Genomic DNA, 23410 nt, shown 5'->3' with positions numbered 1-23410 from the left:
AGTGAGAAGGAGAAACTAACATCCCCGAGGTACCACTGTATATGGTTCATTAGCATATATATACAACCTGATATTGTATTGAAGGCTTCACAGCATCAACATCCCAAAAGGGTCTTGTTTAGCCCATAGCCTTGGATTAGATACATATGAAACATTGCCCCCTCCCCCCATCTCCAGCTTTTCACGTTTTCCCTCCATTTTACATCACTATCCTCCAAACTCTCTACTCTAAACTCTGGCTTTATCTGTTGAGGGATGGAGTCCCACCCATTTCCCTTCTCACACTGAGCCGCTTAATCCTTCTTAATGACTCATCACCCAGGTGATCACCTCATCAGTAAGGGAGCCTGGCTTATATTTGCTGGACCCTGGGGTTCAGGAAGCTAGCCTGGCTTGATTAACTTTTAACACTTGCTGGATCCAGGGATTAGAGGGACACCAGTTTAGCACTCCAAACTCATAATAATATGAACAGACCCCCAGCTTACACAAGATTTTCAATATTTTTTAATGGGGAAAAATGACATCTTAGGTTAGAACAATGAAACACAAAACAATGCAACAGAGTATCATGAAAAAAGAACAACACTTTTCTCTATGTGTCTAGTTTTCTACTGCTGGGCTACATCCTTTAACCAATGTAACAACCATAGTTTCATTCCTTCACACGGCTCCTATTCATTAACACCTCTATTATGAGGGTTCATGGTTAACCTACATTTTGTGTTTGTAACTGGATAAGAAGCTCACCTAACCTGCAGTGTACTCTGGGTAATCACCCCCTCTGCTCATGTCTTTCTGACCCTCCCTAGCAATTGCTGTGTGACAGGGGCCTTAATAATTAAATGACTGAAAATGCTGAGTCGCAATGATGATGATAATGAAATACATGAGCAATGGAAACATCCCTGAATGCAGATTTTACAACTTGAGAGCCGTGTCTCCAGAGAGAGGCTAACTCAGTCAAATATAGACACGTAAATTTGGGATGAGTAAAACTATAGCATGCCATGGGGCAAGCCTACCTATGCATCAACACCCATCCTCGTTGCATCACATACATGCCCACTTCTGGTACCCAAAATCCTATAGAGAAGTTCAGATTTTAGCCCTGTTGGTCACTATTCCTCTTTCTGGGTCCTGGGTCCAGCATATCCTTTTTCTTTCTTTTCTTTTTCTTTTTATTATTATTAAATATTTATTAGTTAACAAAAGTATGTGCAAAGTCTCTTTTTTCAAGTTACATTTTCTACAGGTCAGTTTCATTTGTTGAGACTTTAGTGTTACATTAGGAAGGAAAAAAAGGGGGGAGGTGGAGGGGGACCATGGTGGGTGGGGTTGGGGTCTGGTGGCGATGTTTCTCTTTTGCTTAATGTATGTGTGGGGTTTTTTGTTAAAACACCCACCCACCCCACTCACTCATGAAAACAAAGCTCACCACAGCCAATCACAAACAAGCAACCACAGCCTAGGCCAACCCCAACCTCTCTCACCACCAAAGGAACACAAGCGAATAGCAAAGAGAACCTACACAAACGACGCTGACACAAAAGTGTCACATCCTTATGCCCACACAGCTGCAGAAGTTGCTCTAGTCAGTGGTTGGATAGGTAAACTCTGCATTGATCACTATCTTCTTGGGAGCAGAGCTGGCCCAAGACATCTTGGTGTCTGAGGTAAGCCACAAAACGGCATCCCCATCCTCTCCAGGGATACCAACAACATAAGTGAAACTACAAACATGTCTGTTGATTACATATTTCTCTCTATCAGCTGCTCTCTATTGTTGAATTCAGGCCTTTCCAAAATAATGTAACTTTTTAAATTTAGCTTTTTAAATTCATATATCACTTAGTCAAAAAATATACTGTAATACATATATTATCTCTACATCTCATTCATATTAGCTGTCTAATCAGAATAGCTATAGAGTAATGTTGATGTTTCTCTTTCTCTTTTGGAGTTTCAGTTTCTTAAGCTGAACTTTGTATCCACATTAGCTGAACATTTGCCTCAGTTGATCAGAAAGGGCTCTTAAAAGAACATGCAACCATTTTGCAGTTTAGAAACAAAGCACAAAATTGTTGAAATAGTTTCGTTTGGTCACTTTGTCCTCATTCATTCACATTTTTGACATTTCACTGTAGAATACCAACTTGAAAATCACAGATTCTAATATTATTTATTATTCATCTTTCTTTGTATTAGATGTTCTCTGGTGTTCAACTCAGGCCTCACAAGAATAATGTAGCATTTGGGGAAAAAGATGCAAGCCAGTAATCCAGCACTAGAAGTCAAGATGGAGAAAATCTCCACAGCCACCATGTATTTTCCCCTGGTGCTCAGGTAGGTTGGAATGAAGGAGATCCAAACACTGCAGAAGACCAGCATGCTGAAGGTGATGAACTTGGCTTCATTGAAGCTGTCTGGCAACTTCCTGGCTAAGAAGGCCACAGTGAAGCTGACAATGGCAAGGAAGCCCATGTAGCCCAAAACACAATAGAACATGAGGACTGACCCTTCATTACATAAGAATATAATTTCTTCACTCATTGAGTGCATGTCCAAATCTGGGAAAGGGGGGAAAGTTGTCAGCCAAAGACCACAAAGCCCTACTTGAATTTTAGAGCAGGAGAGGACAATGGAATAAGACAGTTTTTTGCCTATCCACTTCCTGATTGTGGATCCTGGCTTGTTAGCCATGAATGCCAAAACCACTGATATGGTTTTGGCCAAGATACTGGAGAGGGCCACAGAGAAGACAATGCCAAAACCTGTTTGTCGGAGTGGGCAGGTTGCCTCCTTAGGTGTTCCAATGAACATCAAGGAGCAGAGGAAACACAAAAGGAGGGACACAAGGAGAATGTAAGTGAGGCTTCTGTTGTTGGCTTTGACGATGGCAGTGTCCCGGTGTTTAATGAAGATGCCAAACACTAGAGCTGTGATCAGAGACAACAGTAGTGCCGAGAAAGTTGAAATGATGGCCAAAGTTTCATCAAAGCCAAGAAAGTTTGGTATTTTTGGAATGCAATTATCCTGGTCTATGTTTGGATACTTATTTGCTGGGCAACTGATACATGTTTCCATGTCTGAAAAGAAATGATTAGGTGAATTTGAAACTATGAAGAAAATTCTTAAGATTTTTTGTCATCAGGAGTTCACCTAGCTAATGTTCTTTCAAAATTTCTAGCCCAAAGACTTTTGTCTGAGATATTTCAAAATTAATCTCATATATCAAATCTGGAATTTCTACATAGAAGACATCTCTATGTGTTAGTGGTCCTCCTCCTCTTTCTTAGAATCACAAGCTGTTATAGTGAAATGAGAGCATTATCACAGCTAAAATCTTCTGAACTGAGAGAGGTTACCTCCCTTTCTAAAAATATTTTCTTCAGGGTGTTTTAAAGATTATATTGCAAACAATGAGGACAATACAGACACCACAATTTTAATCCTTTCACCTCCATGCTTTTAGTGACAACAAAAATTTAAGGACTTAAGAGTTGGCTAAATAAATCGTGTAGTTTGGTCTTAATATGACATTTCTCACCCTTTTCACTTGAGTATGTCCCGCTGGGACACGGATCACAATCATAGCAACAAAATTTACTTCCCTCCTTCTTTTTCTTCCCGTAACCAGGACGGCAGTTGTCATTACATACTGACAGGGGTGGCACCTATCCAAAAATATAAGAATAATTTATTTTTTAATAAATTATTTTATGGGACTTAATCTAACACCAGGGGGTCTATCAGCAAAAGGAGCGACCGATAACATGAAACATATGATCCGTATGTGCACAGGTGACGCATAGAATGGGATAAAATGCTGTTGTTAAGCATCATACGAGCCCAATATAATTTGAGCATACATATTTGGCATACCTATACATACAACTTTATTAGAATTCAATAAATTGGCTATGCCAGTTGTAGGAACCACAGCTGTTTCCTTCACGAATGTCACTTGGTGTCCTTATGATGCAACTAAAGGATGTGGGAATTGGAGGTACTGCAGTATAATGATTCTGCTCCTACCTGCAGTGTTGTTACTAGTAAGTAATACTAGGAGGGTATTGCTTAGTTGCATGTCTTTGGGGCTGTGCTGGCCCACAAGGTTTCAGGTTCAGTCATCTTTATGATTCAACATTTATATGGAATAGCGGCTATCTTCTAGGAATCTGGAGGACAGTGTCACAAGTATACTGATGACCTGCATCTCTGTCTCGGCTTTCCGTAGGAATTAGGAGAACCAGTGAAGGTGTTGAACTGCTGTCTGAAGGTTGTGCTGGACAGGATGGTGGCTGAATCCTTATAAGTCCAATGTTCTTTGGGTGAGTGTTTTCTGTGTCTCAGAATTATGTGAAGGATCTCTTCTGGGAGGGATGGCACTAAATCTGAAGGAAGAAGTTTATAGGTTGGAACTACTTTGAGATTCCAACTCATCACTAGGGTCTCAAGTGGCTTTTGTGGTTGGCTCTTTATGCCCAGCTTAGGTTTATGCACTAGGTGCAGCTATGCCTAGCATCATACAAAATCCAGGATATTATAATGTTCATTTTAAGCCCAAGCAATGCTGCAACAATCATAGGATTCTATCAGATTCCACAAACTGGAGATCTCCCTCTGGGACTTCACATAAAAGAATGTCTGACAACAGTATCTGATAGCCATTGGTCCTTCTCAATGTGAGATGTCTTCTGAGCATGTTGCTCTTTTTCGTATTGTGGCTCATATGTTTGTTTAGTGTTAGACCTTACAGTATTCCTTGTTTAGTGTTAGACCTTACAGTATTCCTTGCTTACTGCTTGTTGGCTTACCAATATACAATAAATAGAAAGACAATATCCCTATATTATTCAATATAATATCTAATTCAAAGCAAAGTGCAATAAACCTCAGCTGGGCAACAAGTAGGCTCTTTTAAACTAACCTGCAAGCATGTTCCCACAAGTTAAGCCATTTGTTCAAATAGAGATTCTCTCCATTAAAATAGTATCCATCTAGATAGGAATTTCCTCTTCTGCAAGACTACTTTTCTCTCCCAGCAAACTTCACATTTAATCAGTGCTAAGTGACAAAAATGCCTCCTTGTTTTCATTGCATTCCATTTTATGGGATAGCCATGAATTTGACAGACTGTGCAGTTATTTCCTTACCTGAGTCAAGGCCCTGTGCCATTCAATCTGCCCATCATTAATGGTGAGCTCTTTCCCTGGAGGGGCCTGAGGATCCAGCCTTCCCACTTTGACCCTGATGTAGGATCTATTTGGGAAAGTGATCAAATTTGTAATATCAAAACCAGCTGCTAATTCTCCACGTTCATTTAATGTAATTTCTTCACCAACAGAGTTGTTGAATGAGATCTTCTGTAGGAATGAGTGGAGCTAGGTGGAAAGAGAATCAAAAGGTCTATAAAGTATTATAACATTCTGATTAAAATTGTTGAATAGCTTTCCTAGATGCATTCAAGATCTTTATAACTAAGGTTTATAAAGTTTTAATTCAACGTATAATTTATGACAGCGTAGAATTGGCTGAATCATTCTTGTTTTCTGCAAATGAAGGCATTTATACCACACACACCACACATGGAGGAAAAATTACATGCTGTCATGTCAAAAGACTTCTTTTATGCCCCCTTTCCATTTCACTTTTTAATCAGTATTGTGTGATGATATGTTCTTGCAATTTTTAAGAGGTTTTGAACAATCTCTCTGGATGACAATATTCAAGCCCACTACCAATTTATTGAGTAGCTGCAGTTTGTTATTCTAGGATGCGCCTCCTACCCTATGTTATTTTTTTAAAAAAGGTATATTTGAACCTTAAAGATACTTTTTCAATACTGATCATTTGAATAATTAGTTATATTTTGTGCAGTGCCAAATGACTCTGCTGCCTCATTTCACCAATCTCTCCCTTCTCCTCTGCAAATCAATAGTTGATTTTTCTGATGCTTTTGCTGGTGTTGGCAGTGCAGAGAAGGTTTTTCAAAGTTTGTATGGGTGAGTCAGAAAGTTCTTAAGAAATTCAAAGCGGGAAGGGGATTGCCTATATTTTTTCTATTCTTTGTTAACATCACAAGGTGGCTAAGTGGAAAATGTGCTTGATTTTAATTTTCTTTCTCTTTTTGGTTTATGGCATCCCTATACTTTGCTAGAACAGTGCATACAATCAGAAGGTAGCAAAAGAAAAAAAAAAGACAGGCACACCTTCCTAGCAAATATATTTAACCAATTACGCTGCACCTAACCAAACATGGTTTGAATTTCTATTACTACCCGCCCCATTTTTACTATGCACCCCAAAGCTACAAAAATTGTCTAATTAAATGCCAATTGACATATTGGAAAACACTACTTCCAACTCATTCTCAGCTGCTGTTATTTAGCAGCTATTCTGTCTTCAGGTAGCTGCTAGTCTGGTGCTTATGAAAGTCCCTCATCCAGTATTGGTTCTGTATCGTTTTAAGAAATATGCTAATTCCCATCTTTGATATTGTATCTATTATACTTAAATTTTATTTCTGTAACTGAATATTTTTCATTCTTTGTAAGTAAATACCAACTCACATAAAATATCAAGGGAGTGCACAAACACTTTGCAAAACAAACTCTTTGTAACAGCAAACACTACCTTCCAAGGCGCTATATTCTGAGGAGATCGGCTGCCTGCAGTCTCCATTCTTCTGTGGTTGGATCCAGCCAAGTGCCTATGAAAGGCATGTGCCAAAGCAGAGACAGCATTATAGATACTGTAGCTGTGGCTGGTCATGCTCATTTCAAAAAATGGCGCAGGAAGGCTCTCCAGCATTTCCTCTCCAGTACAAGGCTTAGCTTTGTATATTGACTTAGTAGAGTCTGTAAGTGAACAATCAAATGTTTGTTCCCAGAAACCTGAGATAAAACCATTTCCCTCTTCCCAGGAAGGATTTACATGCTGCAGAAAATCTTGAAAATCATTAACTTCCTTGGAGTGAATTTCAAAAGAGATAGCACCATGGAACATTTGTATATTAACATCAATCAGTTTCTGAAGAAAGTATATTATGAAATCAATTTGAGCTGTGGTAATCCATACTTTTCCTTCAGGTAAGTTCTTTTTGGACTGGGAAAGTATCAGCTGAGTTAACCTCATTATATTTAGAGCAGTTGACAACCATATAATAGATGCACTTTCTCCATATACAACAACTGCATTTGCTTTGCTTGTTATGAAAGCTGGGGACAAAATCCTTGTGTCACCCACTATATTAAATGAGTTACTAGTGATATGAACATGTTGTTTAACTCTTTCTGTGAATGCTGAACAGATCCTATTTTTGAAAAACATTGGTTCAATGGTATTCAAGAAACGTTCTCCAGCTTCATTAGCTGAAGTGATGAGCCCAACCCATTTCCATCCAAAATGCAGAAGCAACTGGATAATTCCCTTGTACTGAAGATCTTCATTAGGAGCCATGCTGTAAAAGGAGGGGAACTTAATTTGATCATTTGTGGATGTTTCAAATGCACCATATGAAATCTGAAAAAGAGAATAGAGAATACCCACTTCCAAAGGGATGGAAGAATTCAAAGGAAACCTATTTATCTCACATATCCCAAATTTAATGATATTTTGGAAAATATCCACCTCCACTTACATAAAAAATACACAAGCAATCTTGCTCAATTTCTCATTTCTTATGGAGAGCATTCTAGTTAGCATGTCCTGGGCTTAAATGAAAATATTATATGATTACAGTGGTACCTTGGGTTAAGAACTTAATTCGTTCCGGAGGTCTGTTATTAAACTGAAACTGTTCTTATCCTGAAGCTCCACTTTAGCTAATGGGGCCTCCTGTTGCCACTGTGCTGCCGCCGCACGATTTCTGTTCTCATCCTGAAGCAAAGTTCTTAACCCAAGGTACTATTTCTGGGTTAGCGGAGTCTGTAACCTGAAGCGCCTGTAACCCGAGGTACCACTGTATATGATCCCATCTGGATACCCCATTTACCAACCTGGCACTTTTTAACCAATCTTCCCTTACCTGCATTAAGCACACATCCTTAGTAACCTTGTTCCTGTCATGCACATTGTTTGAGACCCCCATGCTATAACAATACTATAACAACAACAAACCCATACATTTCAGTCCCCTTCACTTGTCCCTGTTATGCCACTCCATATTTATGAATCAATAGACTCTTACTGAAAAGAGAGCTGAAGAGTGAATTATGGTGTGAAATCTCAATTTTCTCTTATCCAGAATGTTCCTACCTGTGGAATTTTGTAAAGACCCAAGATGTCTGCCATGCACAAGGTGACCTCAGAGCTCAGTCCCCCAATGACTCCTATTATATTTTCCTGGGAGCCACATTTGTAGTTGGGGACAAAGATATGTGAGTTAAATAGCAGATCCAGAGTGGTGCGGTAGGTCATCTTAGCATCATAGTAGCTGTCATAGATGTGGAACCCAAGAGTGACATTGGGCAAGACCTTGGGATTCTCATTGATCTCATCAATCGCAAACACCAGGGCAAGGATGTGCTGGAAGAACTTTGATAACACCCTGGGAATAAAGTGGCATTATATCATGGGAAAATAAAATAGTGCACATAATCTAGATTTGAGAGATACAGCTTTCAGACTGTTGGGATATATAAGGGCTATATTCAAAGATAGTAAAGTCAATAATGAAGTAAGCTTTATTGGAAAGATGGGTGTTGTTTTGTTCCTTGTTTTGTCCCTTTAGAATGTTTGGATTGCTCTTTAGTCCAAATCTTTTTTATTTTATTTACTCAAACACATAGATTGTGAAGAGATCTATACAGAATGGGTCAGAATTTTTTTTGACTTTCAGTTCATCTTCTGTATTTCTGACCATGTTGTTCCTTCTCTCTATCCAGTTTCATCTAGAAACATGTGCTGTGCCATATGGCTATGCTACAGTTTTTGAAATTATTGCTATATCCCTTTGGTAGTAGCTTTCTCTGGAAATAAAAATGACAATATAGCTGATGACAGCTGCCATTTTCAATGCAAAGTATAAGTTTTTCGAGAGAATAAAGATACAGCAATGGAGAGTTTCACATATCATATTTCTACCAAGTATGCCTACTTGTGAGCTAGCAATGATGGTTGTGAAAGGCTCTGATCCCACGTTTACAAAATGCTTTGAATGCATTCTTCATTAAACTTACCTCTGCTTCTTTCCAATAAGCATTGGACACCGCCATTTTATTTTAATAAATATTCTTACCGCATTTCATGAAGAAAACACAGGCTGGCTTTCACTTGCTATGAATCCTCACAAAACCCCCCTAGGTTGTAGATGACCCAGAGAATGGAGATTTGAAACTGTATCTCTCTAGTGCTAGTCTGCCATGATAAATGACATGTGGGCAATGAAATAGGAGGGCCGAGGACTAGAACGCAGGTGATGTAAGTTTCCATATGAAACAGATCAAACACACGTCAGGGAACATTAGCACGCCAACCACATGGCAATGGCAGAGGCAAAGAGTGCTTACTCTTACAGCCACTATTGTGCTGAGTTTTTATGCGTAGTGAATGGGTATCTGTCATCTGGCCAAGTTAGCGTTTCTCTGACATCAGCCTGCTGTAACAATTTAGGGTGGCACTTTGGGGACAATATCACTCAGAGTCAGACAGTGTTTCATATCACAGCAGAGCAAGTCAAATGATATCTAGTGCACTCTCTGCTCCACCTTCCGTTCAGACGTGTGGGATGTTGGCATCCAAAACGCATATGTAAAGGGTTAATTTCAAGAGCTGTAGAACTCTGTGATGTCATACAGTTTGTGGCAGTTTTGACAGTTATGGCACTGTATTTAATCTGCAACTGCAGGTACACTAAGTAAAGGTTATTGGTTCTTTAAACTTTAAAAGAGAGAGTTTTGCATAGTTTTTATAGGAGAAAAAGGAGAATTAATTAAAGGATCAAACGACCCAGGGCTGACTTTCGCACGCTCTGCAAATGTGAACTAGAGTCTAATTCCCACAAGAAGTGCATCTGGCAACTTTACTATGTAGCTTTCAGCAACTCCAGACTCTCCAAGTGTCCCTATTTTCCAGGGACATCCCTGATTAAGTGAAGCCTTTCTGGTTTATGATTGTATCCCGGAACATCCCAGTTTTCCTTCAGATGTCCCTACTTTCTTTGGAGAAATGTTGTGTGTGTGGGGGGGGGATATGGAGTTATCTGACCCCAAGTCATCGGAAGTCAGCCCTGTTTAGGGAAGTTTATAAATGTTTAATGTAATATTATGTTTTTTATATGTTGGAAGTCGCCCAGAGTGGCAACCCAATGAGTTGAGTGGGGAATATATGGTAAAATTCTTCTTCTTCTTATTGAATAGGACGTCCCTATTTTCATCAGAGAAATGTGGAAGGAAATCAGTCACTGAGTGCGTGAAAGAATGTTAATAGAAGAACAAATGGCAATTGAGCAAGAGTAAGTAGAAAATAATTTGAACACCAACACGTGTAAACACATGTGCACTAGTCAAAGTTTATATGGGAGGCTGGAAATCACATAATTTTATCTTATTCTTCTTTTATAAACCCACTTCGTTTATGAATAACTGAGTAACTAAGACCAACATTATGTTTTGTTGCAAAGACCTTTCTTAACGGGGGGAAGCAATCAATTAATAATGATACATGACATGAAATAATAGTTTTGCCTAGTGAAATTTATAGGTTCATTTTGTTGTATTTTAGCAGCCAGTCCTTATGCAAATTCAGGGCATTCTCCATTACCTCTTGGGGGAGCAAATTCCACAGTTTGACTATTCAGTGCGTGCATAAGTAGGTTCTTTTGCTTGTCTTGATTTTTTCCACATTTAGCTTCATGGGATTTTCCCATGTTCAAGAATTATGAGAGAGGAGAAAAAAATTTCACCACACCATACATAATCTGGTGCACCTATATCATGTCAGCCCTTGCTCACCTTTCTCTGAAATAAAAAGTCCCAAATGTTGTAACCTTTTTTCATAGATGAGTTGATCTGATCACTTTTTTCCTGCTTTTTCTGAACCATTTCAAGATGTACAATAAATCTTTTTAGATACGGTGAGCAGAACTGTACACAATATTCCATAATTGGTATAATAGCATTATGATTTGTGTAGTTTTGTTTTTAGTTCCTTAAGGCTTTAGTGAGGATTCCTAGCATGGAATTTGCCATTTCCACAGTTTCTATACACCAGGTCAGCATTTTCAATGAGCTATTCATTACTGTCCCAGTATCTCATTTGTGGTCAATCATCAGCAGTTGAAATGCCATAGATTTGTAAGTGAAATTAAGGCTTTTTTTGCCCAAAGGTACATCACTTCACACATTGGATTGCATTTTTCATTTTACTGCCCATATATCCCATTTCAAAAGATCCGTTTGGACCTCTTCACAATCCATTTCTGTTTTAAACACCCTGAAAAATTTGGTTGCATCAGTAAACTTGCCACCCCCCCTTCTCCTTCTCTTACTCAATTTTCTCTTTGCAGAATTGGATCACTAAATCTTAAGGATTCCTAATGTCCAAGTGAGAGTTTAGACGTGGCTTGTATGCGCAGATGTTTCTCATACAGTCTATCAAATCTTTCAAATTAATGCAGTTAATTAATTAATACAGTTTAGTAATACAATTCTAAAACTACTCATTCAAAACAAAGTATATTTCAGTCACATATAAAAATGTAAAGCATTAATAAAATCCTATTAAGTACTATTTACTTACAGTGGGTTGTTAATCAAGGCTTCAGAGGGGTGTTTATTGAATAAAACATTGGGGAAGACGTAGCGGATATGAGATGCTATGCCACCAATGACAGGGTCACCTGGCTCATACCACTCATGTGGAATAGGTACAGGGTTGGCTGTGGTAAAATGAGCACTGTGCACTTGGCACACCATGTTGGGGAAGAGCAAGAGAAGCAGCAGCAGCAAGGTTCTACACATGGACTCTTCTTTGCCTCTCTACAATATCATCATCATTATCATCATCAGCCTGATTTGACCAGCATCGATTTGGAGGCAGCAGACTCTGCCAGTTCAGTGATTAAAGGGACATGCATGCATCTTATCATTAAACCCTGTCACAAAGACCAGCCTTGAATGGTAAATAAGATGAAGTGATTTGAAGTATTGCCTATACAATCACAGAGCCTGGCTTCTCTCTTCTGCATTATTCTAACTGTCTATGAAAACTTTCAGGCTTGCTTGCTGATTCTTCCCCACCCGACATTTTGCCTTCTGGAGCATTGGCAAGGTGACTTAATTATTGTAATTTTAATAATTACAGGGGAGACAATCACTTCTTGCCATTTTTAAGGACTCCATGGTGCATCGTCCTTAGCAGATCTGTCAAGTAAACAATTGTTGCCTCAGACAATTGTCAGTTAGGAAGGGTAAGTTTTAACTAGTTTGCCAGATAAATCATTCAGATCAGATGCCAGCCTTGCAAATTGGCGCAGGGTTAGCAGCATAGTGTGAGGAGCCAATGTCACAGCTCCTCCTAAAATATGCACCTGGGTCCATCATTCTTTAATTGAACGCATGACCCCGCTGTGAATCCTCACGAACCCAAAATTATATATGGTAAAATGAACTTCAAGGAAAAAGCAGTGACTCTACAATCCAAAACAGAAAAGCAAAACTGATGAAAAAGGGCTGATATCCAATTGCATCCATTTATAAATGGGACAAACTTCCATGAGTGGAGAAGAGAAAAAGAGCTATTACACAGTGGTACCACATATGGTTCATGTGCAGAGGGTCTGACATTCAATACCTAGCATTTCCAGGTATTGCTGGAAGAGACACCAGTCTGAAACCTTATAAAGCTGCTGTCCATCATTGTAGACAATATGGAACTAAATGCAGTAATGGATTGGTTCAGTATAATCTAGCTTCTAATGTTCCTATATTCCCTTCCTTCTCCTCCCTCTGCAGCTTCCCATAGGAGGGTACCCATGGTGTGCAGGAGACGAAGGAGAAATGAGGGGTGAGGGGAGAGAGACTTTCTGCTGGCTATCAGGCAATGGCTTTTCCCACCTGCCTTGCCCCACCCTTCAGCCCTAGGAGCCTTTCACAGATCATGACTTTAAAAACAGCAGATGCAGGCTTTGAGTCATGTGATATTGCATAGCATCCATAGTTTCATTCCTTCACACAGCCCCTATTCTATTATGAGGGGTCATGCTTGACCTACATTTTGTGTTTGTAACTGGATAAGAAGTTGGCCTAACCTGCAGTGTACCCTGGGTAATCACCCCCTTTGCCTGTTTCTTTTCCAATCCCCTCTAGGAAGTTGCTGTGTGACAAGGGCCATAATAATTAAATGACTGAAGATGCTGAATTGCAGTGATGGTGATAATAAAATAAATTAGCAATGGAAACATCACTGAATGCAGATTTCAGAACTTGACTTTGTCCGAATCTCTGGAGAGAGTATTCCTCAGTCAAATATAGATAGCTGAATGTGGGATGAGTAGAACAATAGCTGGTCATGTTGGGTGTGCTGACTAGCCAGGAAACAAGATGTACAAAACTTCCTTAAGGTAGGAAATCCATTCAGGAGAACTCTCTTTAAGAAAACCTTCCTTTACTGCAATCTGTCATGTACAAAAGAATCACATCTTAGTGCCACCTATGCATCAGCAGCCCACTTCATTGTATCACTTATACAAACCCTCTTCTGGTACTCTTAACGTAAGCCCAGCAACCTTCCACACATCTTCCTGCTACTCTCTGAGCAACATTTGTACTCCACTGGATAGTGTACCTAGGGGCTTGGTAGGGATTCAGTTGCCTGTCCGTGTGAAGCCCAGATATGTCATTAAGAACTATAATAGTTTCAGGCATAGAATTTCTGGTCCTGGGTCCATCAAATAGACCTATGCCATGCAGCAGTGGCTTTAGTCAGTGTTTTGATTGTTACTAACTTCTTGGGAGCAGATCTGGCCCAAGATCTTTTGGCACCTGATGTAAGCCACAAAAGGGCATCCCCATCCTCTCCAGGGAAGAAGGAGTTAGTAAATATCTACAATAGGAACAAGTGGGGAATAAAGATCTACATTGGGATCTGCTGCCCTTGTAGATCTTGCTGCCAGAGGTGGTCACCTCCCCTTGCCTCATGGGAGGGCCAGCCCTACTTGGGAATCATACAACACACTGTTATGCTGTATCCATATATCTTCCCCGTGTATTGTAGGAAGTTATTACTATGAGTCTGAATGTGTGAGGATATTATTTTAAAAGTACCCATGGTTCTATATGTTCTACACCAGGCTTGTCCACCTTTCAAGATACTGAGATCTACTCCCACTATAAAAAAACTGGCAGTGATCTACCAAAGTTGTTCAGCCTCTTTTAGGAAGTCAAAGTTGTGGAGCTTTTGTTTTAGGAAATCAAAGTTCAAAGTTATTGTTGAGCTTTTGAGAGGGGGCAGTGATCTACCATGATCTACCACAGGGACCTCACAATCTACCAGTAGATCGTGACCTACCTTTTGGATGTCACTGTTCTACACTATGCTAATCAATCTATTGTTAAAAGATAAACCATCTCCGTTGGGAACAGTCCAGTTTGTGAGAGCTCATTTTTGGGCACAAGGTAATTTGGGCCTATTCTCAGAGCTGTGCCCGGTTGACTCCAGCAAAAGATCTCACAAGGGAGTATGTTTTAGGGGTTAGGTAGGTTGTGGACACACATGGGGATTCCAATTTACACTTGTAAAACCTCATGTTCTCAGATTGATATCAAGAACATAAATGAAACTACAAACACACCTGTCATTTACATATTTCTCCCTATCAGTTGCTCTCTATTGTTGATTTCAGGCCACACTAATATAACATAGCTTTTTTATTTAGCTTCTTAAATAATTAATATATCACATAGTCAAAAAATTTTTTGCACTACTAGTTATCCTCTACTCTTCATTCATATTAGCTGTCTAATCAGAATAGCTGTAGAATAACGTTTCTCGTTCTATTTCAGAATTTCATTGTCTTCAGTTGAAGCTCGGAAGCTGATGTGAACATTTGCCTCATTTGGTCTGAATGGCCTCTTAAAATAACATGCAACACTTTTGCAGCCGAGAAACAAAGCACAAAATAGATGACATAGTTTCATTTGGTCACATTGTCCTCATTCATTCACATTTTTGCTGAAATAGATTTATTTGGTCACAAAGTCCTAATCGGCTTTTTTCCAGCCGGAACTCATTTCACCGTAACTCATTTTCGACATCTCTCAGGTGGGTGCCATTGCCATTCTAAGAGAATGAGTGAGATGTTCATTGTGAGTTCCAGCACCAATTTTTCCAATTTTTTTATGTTTCAGAGTTGAAAAGTAAAAACAATCATGGAAGCACAAATTCTTATATTATTTATATCTTTCTTTGTATTAAATGCTCTCTGGTGTTCAGGTCAGGCCTCACTACAATAATGTAGCATTTGGGGAAAAAGATGCAAGCCAGTAATCCAGCACTAGAAGCCAAGATGGAGAAGATCTCCACAGCTACCATGTATTTTCCTCTGGTGCTCAGGTAAGTTGGAATGAAGGAGATCCAAACACTGCAGAAGACCAGCATGCTGAAGGTAATGAACTTGGCTTCATTGAAGCTGTCAGGTAACTTCCTGGCTAGGAAAGCCACAGTGAAGCTGATAATGGCCAGGAAGCCCATGTAGCTTAAAACACAGTAGAACATGAGGACTGACCCTTCATTACATAAGAATATAATTTCTTCGCTCATTGATTGCATGTCCAAATCTGGAAAAGGGGGAAAAGATGCCAACCAAAGACCACAGAGCCCCACTTGAACAGTGGAGCCAGAGATGACAATGGAATAAGCCAGTTTTTTGCCTACCCACTTCCTGATTGTGGATCCTGGCTTGGTAGCCATGAATGCCAAAACCACTGATATGGTTTTGGCCAAGATACTGGAGAGGGCCACAGAGAAGATGATGCCAAAACTTGTTTGTCGGAGAAGGCAGGTTGCCTCCTTAGGTGTTCCAATGAACATCAAGGAGCAGAGAAAACACAAGAGGAGGGACACAAGGAGAATGTAAGTGAGGCTTCTGTTGTTGGCTTTGACGATGGCAGTGTCCCGGTGTTTAATGAAGATGCCCAGCACTTGAGCTGTGATCAGAGACAACAGTAGTGCCGAGGAAGTTGAAATGATGGCCAAAGTTTCATCAAAGCCCAGAAAGTTTGGTATTTTAGGAATGCAATTATCCTGGTCTTTGTTTGGATACTTATTTGCTGGGCAACTGATACAAGTTTCCATGTCTGAAAAGACAAAATGAAATTACGAAGAAAATTCTTAAAAAAATTTGTCGTCAGGAGTTCACCTTGTTTAATTTTCTTTAGCAGGGTAGCTTTAAAACCTCTAGCCCAAATATGGAATTTCTACACAGAGGACATCTCTGTGTTTTAGTGTTCCTCCTCCTCTTTTTTTTAGAAATCTATGTAAAATGCAGTACGTTCTTTTCCAAAACCATTTTCTTTAGGATGTTTTAAAGATTAAGCAATTATCTGACTTTTAGAAGACATCTGAAGGCAGCCCTGTTTAGGGAGGTTTTTAATGTTTGAAGTTTTATTCTGCTTTTAGTCCTCTGTTGGGAGCCTCCAGGAATGGCTAGGGAAACCAAGTCAGATGGGTGGGGTATAAATAATAAAATTATTATTATTATTTATTATATTGTAAACAACAAAAATAACAATGTAGAAATCCATTACTTAATCCTCCCCACAGCAGAATTTTAATGACAACAAAATTTTAAGGCTCTCAGAATTTGCTAAATAAATTGTGCAGTTTGCTCTGTTTTAACATGACATTTCTCACCCTTTTCATTTGAGTACATCCCGCTGGGACATGGATCACAATCATAGCAACAAAATTTACTTGTTTCCTTTTTCTTCTTCCCGTAACCAGGGTGGCAGTTGTCATTACATACTGAAAGGGGTGGCACCTATCCAAAATATTGGAAGAATTTAGTTTTTTAAAAAATGTTTTGGAGATTTAATCTTATACCAGGGGATGTATAAGCAATAGGCGGACCAATAATGCGAAACATATGGTCCATATATGCACAGGTGGCACATACAATGGGATAAAAAGCAGCCACATAGCATCAAGTGAAGGTGCTGCACTGCTGTCTGAAGGTTGTGTTGGACAGGATGGTGGCTGAATCCTTATGCGTCCAAAGTTCTTTGGTTGAATGGTTTCTGTCTCTCAGAAGGGATTGGACTCACTGTGAAGGAATACGTTTGTATTTTGGAAGTACTTTGAGATTTCAACTCATCACCAGGGTCTCAAGTGGCTTCTGTGATTGGGGGCTGCTTATGCCCATCTTAGGTTTATGCACCAGCTGTAGCTCTGCCTAGCATCATGCAAACTCCAGAAGATTATAATGTTCACTTTAAGCCCAATAAATGCTGTAACAAGATTAGCATTGTATCAGATTCCACTAACTGGAGATCTCCTTCTGGGACTTCACATAAAAGAATGGCTGACAACACCTTCTGAGAGCCATTGGTCCTTAATGTGAGATGTCTTCTGTGCATGTTGCTCTTTTTCGTATTGCGGCTCATATGTTTATTTAGTGTTAAACCTTACAGTATTTCTTAAAGGACATTGCTTACTCCTTGGTGGCTTACAAATAAACAATATATAGAAAGGCAATTTCCCTATCCTATACAATATAATATTACATACAAAGCAAATTGTGATTAACATCAACTGGGCAACAAGTAGGATCTCTTAAACTAACATGCTAGCATTTGAGAGTCTCATGGACTGCAAGAAGATCAAACTGATCCATTCTGAAAGAAATCAGCCCTGAGTGCTCATTGGAAGGACAGATCATGAAGCTGAGGCTCCAATCCTTTGGCCACCTCATGAGAAGAGAATACTCCCTGGAAAAGACCCTGATGTTGGGAAAGATTGAGGGCACAAGGAGAAGGGGACGACAGAGGACGAGATGGTTGGACAGTGTTCTCGAAGCTACAAACATGAGTCTGACCAAACTGCGGGAAGCAGTGGAAGACAGGAGTGCCTGGCGTGCTCTGGTCCATGGGGTCACGAAGAGATGGACACGACTAAACGGCTAAACAACAAAGCATTTTCCCACAAGTAAATCCAATAGTTCAAATAGAGATTCTCTTCATTAAAAAACTATTCATCTATATATGAATTTCCTCTCCTTAAACCCTACTTTTCTCTCCCAGTAAACTTCACATTTAATCAGGTGCTAAGTGAAAAAAGCCTCCTTGTTTTCATTGCATCCCATTTTATTTGAATAAACATGAATGTTGGCATTTGAAAAATTTATTTCCTCACCTGAGTCAAGTCCCTGTGCCATTTAATCTGTCCATCATTAATGGTGAGCTCTTTGCCTGCAGGGGCCTGAGGATCCAGCCTTCCCACTTTAACTCTGATGTAGGATCTATTTGGGAAAGTGATCAAATTTGTAATATCATAACCAGCTGCTAATTCTCCACGTTCATTTAATGTAATTTCATCACCAACAGAGTTGTTGAATGAGATCTTCTGTAGGAATGAGTGGAGCTAGGTGGAAAGAGAATCAAAAGGTCTATAAAGTATTATAACATTCTGATTAAGATTGCTGAATAGCTTTCCTAGATGCATTCAAGATCTTTATAAGTAGGGATTATAAAGTTTTGATTCAAAGTATAATTTGTGATAGTGTAGAATTGGCAGAACCATTCTTGTTTTCTGAAGATGAAGGAATTTATACCACACACACCACATATGGAGGAAAAGTTACATGCTGTCATGTCAAAAGACTTCTTTTATGCCCCCTTTCCATCTCACTTTTTAATCAGTATTGTGTGATGATATGTTCTTGCATAATTGGGACCGGTCAGGGACATATTAGAATCTTTGCAATTGCTTCTCCATGCCAATATCTCATCTTTAAGAGGAAGATGGTCTAAGGATCATATCTGGAGTGGACATGACAATTGAGGGGTTTTAAAAAGTTAATGGTATGACAAAACCTCCCAATGATTTATGTTCTGCTTAAGGAGCATAGCCTTCAATGCAGCAGGAATTTTCTCTTAGATTTGAGGAGGCCATTCAAAAGTCTCCATTACAGATATCAGGTAGGATATGTTGAAGGAAATTCTTTGTAACCAGGTATTTCTGTCACTTCCTGGTACTTGGAGGATGGATGGCGGCTAATGGAATGAGGTTGAATCCTGACAAGACAGAAGTACTGTTTTTGGGGGACAGGGGGCGGGCTGGTGTGGAGGACTCCCTGGTCCTGAATGGGGTAACTGTGCCCCTGAAGGGCCAGGTGCGCAGCCTGGGAGTCATTTTGTACTCACAGCTGTCCATGGAGGTGCAGGTTAATTCTGTATCCAGGGCAGCTGTCTACCAGCTCCACCTGGTACACAGGCTGAGACCCTACCTGCCCGTGTACTGTCTCTCCAGAGTGGTGCATGCTCTAGTTATCTTCTGCTTGGACTACTGCAATGCGCTCTACGTGGGGCTACCTTTGAAGGTGACCCAGAAACTACAACTAATCCAGAATGCGGCAGCTAGACTGGTGACTGGGGGCAGCCGCCGAGACCACATAACACCAGTCTTGAAAGACCTACATTGGCTCCCAGTACGTTTTTGAGCACAATTCAAAGTGTTGGTGTTGACCTTTAAAGCCCTAAATGGCCTCGGCCCAGTATACCTGAAGGAGCGTCTCCACCTCCATCGTTCTGCCCGGATGCTGAGGTCCAGCGCCGAGGGCCTTCTGGCGATTCCCTCATTGCGAGAAGCAAAGCTACAGGGAACCAGGCAGAGGGCTTTCTCAGTAGTGGCGCCCACCCTGTGGAACGCCCTCCCATCAGATGTCAAAGAGATAAGCAACTACTTGACATTCAGAAGACATCTTAAGGCAGCCCTGTTCAGGGAAGTTTTTAATGTATGACATATTAGTGTATTTTTGGTCTGTGTGGAAGCCACCCAGAGTGGCTGGGGAAACCCAGCCAGATGGGCGGGGTACAAATAATAAATTATTATTTTTATTATTATTCCTGCTAAATCAAATGACTGCTGTCTCATTTTAGGCACACCATTGCTATTCTAACTTATCACTTGTGCATATCAAAAAGTGGATAAAAGAACTTTGTTCAGAAGACTCCTCCATTAACATTGGAAGTGTTAACATTGGTGATAAAATTTTAAATTGAGCATTAAAAACATCTCTTTAATGATCTGTATTACAAGACATTTTAGAAGCAATTTTTCAGAGGTTTTGAACAATCTCTCTGGATGACAATAATTAAGCCCACTATTCTTGAGACTCATGAGAGTCCCATGGACTGCAAGAAGATCAAACCTATCCATTCTTAAGGAAATCAGCCCTGAGTGCTCACTGGAAGGACAGATCCTGAAGCTGAGGCTCCAATACTTTGGCCACCTCATGAGAAGAGAAGACTCCCTGGAAAAGACCCTGATGTTGGGAAAGATGGAGGGCACAAGGAGAAGGGGACAACAGAGGACGAGATGGTTAGACAGTGTTCTCGAAGCTACCAGCATGAGTCTGACCAAACTGCAGGAGTCAGTGGAAGACAGGAGTGCCTGGAGTCCATGGGGTCACGGAGAATCGGACACGACTAAACGACTAAACAACAACAAATCAATTTATTGAGAAGCTGCACTTTGTTATTCTAGGATCCGCCTCCTACCCTATATTACTTTTTTTAAAAAAGGTATATTGGGACCTTAGAGATACTTTTTCAATATTGACAGTTTGAATAATTAGTTATATCTAGTGCAATGCCAAACGACTCTACTGCCTCATTTCACCAATGGCTTCCTTCTCCTCTGCAAATTAAGAGTTGATTTTTCTGATGCTTTTGCTGGTGTTGGCAGCACAGAGAAGGCTTTTCAAAGTTTGTATGGGTGAGTCAGAAAGTTCTTAAGAAACTCAAAGAGGGAAGGGAATTGCCTATATTATTTCTTATCCTTACTTAACATCACAAGGTGGCCAAGTGGAGAATGTGTTTGATTTTAATTTCCTTTCTCTTTTTAGCTTATGGCATCCCTATACTTTGCTAGACCAGTGCATACAATCAAAAGGTAGGAAAAGGAAAAAGAAGACAGGCACACCTTCCTAGCAAATATATTTAAACAATTATGCCGCATCTAACCAAACTTGGTTTGGATTTCTGTTACTACCCACCCCATGGTTACTATGCACCCCAAAGCTATAAAAATTGTCTAATTAAATGTCATTTGAAATATTGGAAAACACTACTTCCAGGACACAATAGAGAACACTTTGTAAACCAAACTTTTTTTTTTTACAGCAAACACTACCTTCCAAGGCTCTATATTCTGAGGAGATTGTCTGCCTGCAGCCTCCATTCTTCTGTGGTTGGATCCAACCAAGTGCCTATGTAAGGCATGTGCCAAAGCAGAGACAGCATTATAGATACTGTAGCTGTGGCTGGTCATGCTCATTTCAAAAAATGGCGCAGGAAGGCTCTCCAGCATTTCCTCTCCAGTACAATGCTTAGCTTTGTATGTTGACTTAGGAGAGTCTGCAAATGAACAATCGAATGCTTGTTCCCAGAAACCTGTGATAAAGCCATTTCCCTCTTCCCAGGAAGGATTTACATTCTGCAGAAAGTATCGGAAGTCATGAATTTCCTTGGAATGAATTGCAAAGGAGATAGCACCATGGAACATTTGTATATTAACATCAATCAGTTTCTGAAGAACGTATACTATGAAATCAATTTGAGCTGTGGTAATCCATACTTTTCCTTCAGGTAAGTTCTTTTTGGACTGGGAAAGTATGAACTCAGTTAACTTCATTATAGTTAGAGCAGTTGACAACCATATAATAGATGCACTTTCTCCATATACAACAACTGCATTTGCTTTGCTTCTGATGAAAGTTGGGGACAAAATCTTTGTTTCATCCACCATATGAAGTATGTTATCTTTGAAACGCACATGGTGTTCAACTCTTTCTGTGAATGCTGAACAGATCCCATTTTTGAAAAACATTGGCTCAATAGCATTCAAGAAATGTTCTCCAGCTTCATTAGCTGGAGTGATGAGCCCAACCCATTTCCATCCAAAATGCAGAAGCAACTGGATAATTCCCTTGTACTGAAGATCTTCATTAGGAGCCATGTGGTAAAAGGAAGGGAACTTAATGTGATCATTCATGGATGCTTCAAATGAACCATATGAAATCTGAAGAATAAAAAAGAGAACCATTCCAAATGGATGGAAGAATTCATAACAAACATATTTATCACACATGTCGCAAATTTACTGATCTTGCTCAATTTCCCATTTCATATGGAGAGCATTTCTAGTTAACATGTCCCGATCTTATATGATCCACTGATAATATTTTCCCAGGATCTTATATGATTCCATCTGGTTGCCCCATTTACCACCTTGGCAGCTTTGAATTAATCTTCCCTTATATGCATTAAGCACACATCCTTAGTAACCTACCCCCTTTCATGCGCATTGTTAGAGACCCCCATGCTATAACAACAAACCCATACATTTTAGTCCCTTTCAATTGTCCATGTTATACCACTCCAAATTTATGAATCAATAGACTCCTACTGGAAAGAGAGCTGAAGAGTGAATTATAGTGTGAAATCTCAATTTTCTCTTACCCAGAATATTCCTACCTGTGGAATTTTGTAAAGACCCAAGATGTCTGCCATGCACAAGGTGACCTCAGAGCTCAGTCCCCCAATGACTCCTATTACATTTTCCTGGGAGCCACATTTGTAGTTGGGGACAAAGCTATGTGTGTTAAACAGCAGATCCAGAGTGGTGCGGTAGGTCATCTTAGAGTTACAGTAGCTGTCATAGATGTGGAACCCAAGAGTGACATTGGGCAAGACCTTGGGATTCCCATTGATCTCATCAATCGCAAACACCAGTGCAAGGATGTGCTGGAAGAACTTTGATAACACGCTGTGAATAAAGTGGCATTATTTCATGGGGAAATAAAATAGTGCACATAATCTAGTTTTGAGAGGTACAACTTTCAAACTATTGTGGTATATAAGGACTATAAGGAAAGGCAGCAAAGTTAGTCATGAAGTAAGTATTATTGGAAAGATGGGTCTTGTTTTGTTCCTTTAGAACAGTGTTGGGCCTCCAGCTGTTTTTGGACTACAACTCCCATCATTCCTCGCTAGCAAGACCAGTGGTCAAGGATGATGGGAATTGTAGTCCAAAAACAGCTGGAGGCCCAAAGTTGGGGAACACTGCTTTAGAATGTCTGGATTCCTCTTTAGCCCAAATCTGTTTTTTTTAATTCCTCAAACACATAGATTCTGAAGAGACCTATACAGAATGGGTCAGAAATTTTCTTGAATTTAACTTCATCTTT

At 39.8% G+C, this 23410-nt stretch overlaps 1 protein-coding gene and 1 long non-coding RNA gene across 8 annotated transcripts in view; one reads left to right on the top strand and one right to left on the bottom strand.

Annotated features, from left to right (window-relative positions):
• Positions 1-484: 484 nt before the first annotated feature.
• The window catches only part of LOC308461093 (vomeronasal type-2 receptor 26-like), a gene marked incomplete at its 5' end in the record, with an annotated part of 35011 nt that continues 12085 nt past the window's right edge, over positions 485-23410 (bottom strand). Inside the window, 4 exons of the mRNA XM_080977714.1 lie at positions 485-3089; positions 3551-3677; positions 18355-18582; positions 21355-22242. Coding sequence (XP_080833840.1) covers positions 2179-3089; positions 3551-3677; positions 18355-18582; positions 21355-22242 — 2154 coding nt within the window. The 3' untranslated portion in view covers positions 485-2178. The remainder of the gene's footprint in view (positions 3090-3550; positions 3678-18354; positions 18583-21354; positions 22243-23410) is intronic.
• On the top strand, positions 6910-21454 carry LOC308461122. Of its 7 annotated transcripts, XR_013978800.1 has the most exons (5): positions 6910-9853; positions 10365-10459; positions 12310-15267; positions 15439-15558; positions 21345-21454. It is a non-coding gene; the product is annotated as an uncharacterized lncRNA (long non-coding RNA). The 7 variants fall into 7 exon arrangements; XR_013978802.1 differs by lacking the exons at positions 15439-15558; positions 21345-21454 and having other exon boundaries at positions 12310-12415; positions 13314-15387; XR_013978803.1 differs by lacking the exons at positions 15439-15558; positions 21345-21454 and having other exon boundaries at positions 12310-12415; positions 12960-15387.

The sequence above is a fragment of the Podarcis pityusensis genome (assembly GCF_964106645.2).
Source record: "Podarcis pityusensis genome assembly, chromosome: 13".
NCBI lineage: Eukaryota > Metazoa > Chordata > Lepidosauria > Squamata > Lacertidae > Podarcis > Podarcis pityusensis.
This window is presented reverse-complemented; position numbering and strand designations above follow the sequence as displayed.